At 35.7% G+C, this 7500-nt stretch overlaps 1 protein-coding gene across 7 annotated transcripts in view; it reads left to right on the forward strand.

Moving 5' to 3' along the window:
• The window catches only part of LOC106867392 (fatty-acid amide hydrolase 1), a 29639-nt gene extending 24639 nt beyond the window's left edge, over positions 1–5000 (forward strand). For all 7 annotated transcript variants that reach the window (XM_014912248.2, XM_014912249.2, XM_014912252.2 and 4 more), the window contains exons 16-18: positions 777–885; positions 2189–2322; positions 3107–5000. In XM_014912248.2, coding sequence (XP_014767734.1) covers positions 777–885; positions 2189–2322; positions 3107–3229 — 366 coding nt within the window. In that variant the 3' untranslated portion in view covers positions 3230–5000. The remainder of the gene's footprint in view (positions 1–776; positions 886–2188; positions 2323–3106) is intronic.
• The last annotated feature ends 2500 nt before the right edge of the window (positions 5001–7500 follow it).

Genomic DNA, 7500 nt, shown 5'->3' on the forward strand with positions numbered 1-7500 from the left:
GCAGCATTTGGTAGGCTGTGACAAGCAGCGTTTGGTAGGCTGTGACAAGCAGCGTTTGGTAGGCTGTGACAAGCAGCATTTGGTAGGCTGTGACAAGCAGCGTTTGGTAGGCTGTGACAAGCAGCGTTTGGTAGGCTGTGACAAGCAGCATTTGGTAGGCTGTGATAAGAAGCGTTTGGTAGGCTGTGACAAGCAGCATTTGGTAGGCTGTGACAAGCAGCATTTGACAGGCTGTGGCAAACAACATCTAGTAAAGTGTATCCAATATGCTGTTTCAGCCATCTCCTCTAATTGGATTGTCAACTTATTAGCTGTTTAGTAATGAGGTACTAAAATTACAATGATCTAGAACAGTTATAACTGTATCTCCTCCAAAAAAAAAGCTTCTGAAATGCATCTAGTATATTGGTAAATTGCTCATGAATAAGAATATTTCACTACATAGTCATCTTTTGAAAGATTAAGACTTGAGACTCTTGCTACCAGTTCATATAAAAGCTTGAATTTGTTTGAAAAACATTCCATATTTTTGATGTATTAGTAAATTGTAAGCATTTCATGAATATGAACATGTTATATATTTGTAGATTGCCACAATTTGGTCTATATCTAGCATGAGGAATTTCTCAGTTACTCTCCAAGTGATTATTCAGCTATATTTGCACCATTTAAATAAAGTACTCACTCGGAGTAAACAGATTTGTTGTCACACACTTAGAACCATTACTTATTACTGGTGATCCTGAATTAGATTTGATTTGTGATTTATGTTTCAGAAATATGATAAAGAGTTTGCTGATGCTATGCAAAAAGATAAATTGGATGCTCTCATCTGCCCTGTCATGTCTTCAACTTCACTTCTGATAAAGTGTTCAAACTTTGGAAGTAAGTCCACAACACTTTAAATTAATCTAAATTGAACATTTAAAAAGTAAACTTCTAGAAAACTTGATAGGTAAGAAACATTACCTGTAAGTGTAAAAGTTATGATAGTTGCTTGCCAACTCTGTGGTCTTGGTTTCGGCCCCACTGTGTGGCATCCTCAGCAGATATTTTGTGTTATAGCCCCAAGCTGGCCAAAACCTTTCAAATGGTGAGTGGAAGCCTGTCATATACTTGTTATTTGCAGTGTACCGAAAGATTTGTGATGATGCTTTGCATATATATTCTTAATATGTTCCAGTAGATTCAAATGCTAATATTCTAGTCAATTTTTTTATCGGTTGACAGATGTAAGCGCTGATCAGAAAACAGTTTTGTTTGCTGAAATTATAAACAAAGTCAGAGGTCTCGTGCCATCTCCTACTTGGTTGGCTCCTGTCAAACCATCCAACCCATACCAGCATGAAGAGATGTTAGTTAAAAAGCCAAATCTATTGTCTTCAGTTTGATTCCTGTACATATCCTCATCAGTTATGAATGTTGGTTAATGACTGAAAAGGTATAATCATGAATACAAGTGGCTAAACTGGGGTTTATCCGAAAGACCTTTTGAGTAATATTACTTTCCAGGGTGCACAGCTCAGGGAGTCTTTCCAGGTTGTACCACTACTTACTCGCATTGAGAAGTCACAGTTCCAGTATTACAGAGAAGTGATTAGAATGTCACTGGAAAGAATTACAAAATGGATACTTTGAGCCGAGCCAACCAGCAGGTGACCAATACAAGGGGGTGCCGGAAAGTTCCTTGCTTTGAGGGTATCACAAAAAAGTCTGGCTGGAGGCCAATCCGCCTGTATTTTTTTTTATCCATGCCAGGAACTTTTCAGTACACCTTCATAAAGTCCTGAATGTAAAACAGACAAAATTATTGTGGTATGACATCAGTGATTGGGGAGTTGACCGGAAGAGGAAGAAGGGCAGAGGGAGCCTCGATCGAGATTCGTGCCCTTTTCGAACGGGGTGGTGGTCAGGAGAAGACGTGCTAAGTGACGGTCTAGGTTTGGGAGAAGCAGCTGCTATTCCTAGTGTTCTTCGGGTCGGGGCAAGCTTCGAGGATCAGATACCGCAAGACAGACGAAAGGAAAACCGAGGTAAGGCGATTACATCTACTCGCACGCATACACCACAATTATCCTGCTAGATATCATTGATCATAGGACTGCTCAACAGGGCAGGGAATGACTTGTGAATATAAACAATAACAACAACAATCATTTTACTTTCACCTGATTTATTTTCTTTATAGGGTTTCCGTCCTACACCCTGCTCTACAATCTATTGAACTACCCTGTTGTGTCTATTCCTGTTACCAAGGTAACAGAAGAAGATGTAAAAAAGACTTACAGTGCTAAAACATTGACTGAATACTTTGTGAAAAAGGTGGAATTATTTTTTATTTCATTATTTTTGTTTTGTGTATGTGTATGTTGTCTGTGGAACCATAGCATTCTTGGTTATAGGATTCCAATGGACCAATCACTGATTTACTGCATTTCCAGTGGTGAGAGTGACAAGGGAGTGTTTGTGTAACTCAGTTGGAAGAAATTACAAGGTATTTTTGTTCAATATACACAAAGTGGATTCTGAACAATAATAAAAAATGTTCTTCGCAGTTGTTGGACCAAAATGAAGAACTGAAAACCTCCCCTAAACCTGAGCTCTTCAAAAAGTGGTGTCCTCATCTTGATAGTTGCTTTCACTACATCTCAGCTGTTGTATGCTCCAGCCTTCTTCAGGTGTCTTGTGTTGAACTTAGTTGTTGTATTGGAATATCAAACTTAACTTTTTATTTGATCCATGGAAATACACTGTTCTCATTCTGCTCTCTGCATTTCATGGCATTTCATGCTTTGGTAAACTTTTTGTGAATTACTTTAGTGCTTTGCGTCGGATTGAATTCAGAACCTCTAGAATTGTAAGTTTAAATAACCTGGGAAATTACATAATCTTAATTCATCTTATGTATTCACACAGTCGCATTAAATTAATATCTATTTATTTTCTATAAGAAGTAAAGTTATGTCTTACTCAGCTCAGATATACACCAAAATATAAATTTATGTCATTCTGAACTGCAGTTCAGTGAGGTTATCTTAAACTTTACTGACATGGACTCTTCCACAACATTTATAAACATTCCAAATATATGTTTTGTTTCTTGCAGTCAATTCCAGGCAGTGTTGGACTCCCAGTCAATGTCCAGGTTGTTGTTCCTACATATAGGGATGAGCTTGCACTACGCATCATGAAAGAACTGGATAGTGAACTGAAGAAGAAAAGCAACTAGCGTGTATAACCATCCTTACTTCATGAAATCCCAGTGATACATGATAACTAGTATCACATTGATTCCACTTTAGAAGAAGGTTAATATGATGTTGCAGGACCTTGGTCTTCTTTATAAAGAATAATGACATTTAACTCCTATTCCTTGTTTAAGATGGTTAGCATCTGTCCTTTATTATGTCTTGTTCAAGTTTGCAATGTAGAACTTTAAAATCACTATTTCTCCACATATGGACCTAAATTTGTCATGAAGCTTGGCAGGAATTGAAATATATTTTGCTTGTGACATATTGCAAGAAAATCCAAAGAAACGATCTTTGGTGATACAATACTGATTATTATAATATCAGTATTATAGCCCATCCCACACACTACCATCTACATTCCATTCATCTCATATTCTACACATGTGCCTCCCAATAATATAACAATCTACACTGCCACATATTCTACACAATCAACACCTGACATTAAAACACATCACACAACACAAATATGTGATAGAGTCACCACACAACACACAAAGCACATAGCAACTCACACACCACAAATATGTAATACAGGCACCACACAACACCCGAAGCACATGGCGCAACTTACACAAAGCAAATATGTGATACAGTCACTACGCAACTCCCAAAGCACATACTCTACACAATGCAGATGAACAACTAAAGTAACATATGAAGGAACCTAACAGACCCATTAAGTAGAAATCATGCTAAAAGGGACATTGAAGCTCAACACAAGTCTCTGGTTTCCTCTCAAACCTTTCCATACATGCCAGGATAGAAAGCGGACATTAGATAATGATGATTCCAGTAAGTCACAATTCTAAAACCACAAAAGACAATGTTGTATGCACTTCAGTAAGACACAAGTGCATCTGGTGGTGCAGTGGAAACTCAGAAAAAGATGTTGAGAATATGATAAAATATAATAATTATATTAATAAATATGAGTAAGAATTTATTTTAGTATTTAGCTTATTGATATTCATTACAGTTCATTCTGGATATCATTACATCAAATGTTGTCTGAAAATAAAATGCTACTGTAAGCAGAGTTAGTGTAATGCTAGTAATTTATAAAGCAAAAATCCAAATTTGAAATACGAAAGTAGCATTTGCATAGAGTAGTGTGATTCTTAAAGAGGGTCTCCATCACAAGAATTAAGTCAGCTATATCATTTAGCTAGCAATATTATAAAAATTCACATATTGTACTTGAAGATAATACAAGCAAATTATCCCCATGTGAGAAACGAATGTTAAGTAATGAGATCTATCTTAAATATCAACTACAGTTTAATAAATGGTATCACACATTATAAGTTCTAATCTGAGACCAGTTCTATCTGTAGCTGGGTGACTATACCATTCATACATTACTTCAGGCAGCTTACCATGTCATCTTCTTGTGTATTATAAATTGTGTCTATTAATTTATTAATACTATTTCATTTCCAATTTGGTCACATAGCACTAGGAGGGGATGTTATTCTACTAATGGCAGAAATCTGTGCTTATAATGCCTAATATTACTTCCATTAAATCTTAACAATATTATTCAAATATATTATTTTTACAATGAAAAGCATATAATTTTGATTTCTTTTTTTAAATCTTGTCGAGAATTAAAAGAATATTAATTTTACCTTTTAAATGATATTATATTGCCTTTATTTGTAAGATTTTATAATGAAACCAATGGACTGATTTTAATCTTCTTTTGTACTCATTTTAAGAACTCAATAAATTTGTGTACATCTATACTGTCTTACTTCTCATTATTTCAGTTGGTAAAATTTTCAGATTTTTGTATATTTTGTGAAATTACAATTTGTCCAGTCAAATCAGACTGCAGCCTTCCAGTTTGCCAGTCCTGGTCAAACTGTCCAACCCATGGACAATGGGTGTTAAATAATGATGATGATGATGATGAATATGATGTTCACATGTTTAAGGTTACAGTTCACTGACTTTAGAAAGCATAGGGCACAGAACAGGCACTGGTGTCACGTTTAACTAGTGAGCTTGTTAAAAGATCTCCAGGAGAGAGATTACTTAACTAGATTTGACTGCAAAACTAGCAATTTTTATGGACTTAGGCATGGGAGTGGCTGTGTGATAAGTAGCTTGCTTACCAACCACATGGTTCCGGGTTCAGTCCCATTGCGTGGCACCTTGGGCAAGTGTCTTCTACTATAGCCTCGGGCCGACCAAAGCCTTGTGAGTGGATTTGGTAGACGGAAACTGAAAGAAGCCCGTCATATATATGTATATATATATGAAAATAAACAGACCTGATGAGTTCTTCAACACCTCTAACCTACAAGAGAAGAAGGCGATCATCAATTACATTGACATTACAGAAGAGGATATATTGTTGGCCATTGACGAGTTAAACTCAAACTCTGCAACAGGCCCAGCTGGACTCCCACCAATTCTGTTAAAAACATGCAAGAAAGCTCTTGCAAAACCACTGCAGATGCTTTTCCAGAGTTCCCTTGAATGCGTTACATTTCCTCAAATGTTAAAAGAGCCTTTGACACAGTCACTGATCTCGTATCGAGAAAAACATGTTTTAAATCACTGAGCGAGAAAAATACAGTAACAGTACCGAATAGCACGAAATATTTCGGCTGTTTTCATTACGCTAGCACCTGCCATATGAGCACCAACAGTTTGACCTTTTTGAAAGTCTGGTAGATCTGTCATTTTAATTACATTTCTCTGATGATATCTGAAAAGAAACAGCAATTTTAGCAAAACAAATTAAGCAACACTAATAATAAATCAAAAAACATAAAAATAAACAAGCTTTTGACGGTTTTACAGATATTTCAAAATTATGATGCTATGATGATGCTAGGTGTTTCTATTATTTTGTCCAACCCCTGTATGTATATATTTGAAAAAAAATGAATAAGAACTACAGTAATGTTTATTATCACATTTATGTGGCTATTTCATGCAGAACAAATGAACAAATGTTACTACATTTGAACCCCCAGGAAAACTGCTTTTCCCGCTGGTTAATGACACACAACCTGTGACTGTTTACTTGCAATAAAACAGACGGTTTGTGTGTCATTAACCAGCGGGAAAGATGTTGTCCTGGGATTAAAATGGAGTAACATTTGTTCTGCATGGAACAGCCACATAAAAGTAGTAACAAACATTACTGTAGTTGTTATTCATTTTTTTCAAATATATACATACAGGAGTTGGATAAAATAATGGAAACACCTGGCATCATCATAGCATCATAATTTTGAAATATCTGTAAAACCATCAAAAGCTTGTTTCTTTTTATGTCTTTTGATTTATTATTAGTGTTGCTTAATTTGTTTTGCTAAAATTGCTGTTTAGTACTGTAACTATGTGAATCTCTTTCAGAAATTTTAAAACCAGCTACTTTAAATTGAATAAGAATTACTTTTCTGGTAATTATTCCTCAGTTTAATGATTAGATGTCTCAAAATCCTATCATTACTGTTATTTTTTCTATGACCAGAAGTATTTTTAACCCTTTGAACAAAGAAAATGGATATATTCTTTTCTTCTTTTACCTGTTTCAGTCATTTGACTGTGGCCATGCTGGAGAACCACCTTAAAGGGTTTTAGTCAAAGAAATCGACCCCAGTACTTATTCTTAGTAAGCCTAGTACTTATTCTATTTGTCGCTTTTGCCGAACTGCTAAGTTACGGGGACATAAACAGCATTGTTTGTCAAGTAATGATGGGGCGGGGACAAACAAAGACACACACACATAAATACACACATACATAAATACATACATACATAATACATAATACATACATACATACATACATATATATATAATTAGTTAATTTAAAACACTGAGAAGAAAGACAAGAAAAAACAACAACGTGAGCACGTAGCACATGCAAATTATAAATAAGATGCTCAGAGAAGGAAAAGAGTGGTTGTTTTACATTTCGAGTGTAGCGCTTCTTCGGAAACAGAAAACATAGGAAAGTCCAAAGGAAAAAGAAGGAGGGAAAACACCACCAACAGTCCACCTGTAGTTACATTTTTGAAATGACATGAAGTAGAAGGACAAAGAGAAAGTAAGTTGTCCCTGTTTCATCTACTCCGCGTTTCGAAGATAAGGACAATACGCGATTTCGTTGGAACAGTCCTTCCCGCAAAGCAAATTCAATAAAATTTGGGATTTTTTTGCGGAGGGCGAAAGTGTTAACAGGAACAGGACAGTGGGAACAAGACAGTAAAAACAAACGGTGA

The sequence above is a fragment of the Octopus bimaculoides genome, chromosome 7, assembly GCF_001194135.2.
Source record: "Octopus bimaculoides isolate UCB-OBI-ISO-001 chromosome 7, ASM119413v2, whole genome shotgun sequence".
Classification (NCBI taxonomy): domain Eukaryota; kingdom Metazoa; phylum Mollusca; class Cephalopoda; order Octopoda; family Octopodidae; genus Octopus; species Octopus bimaculoides.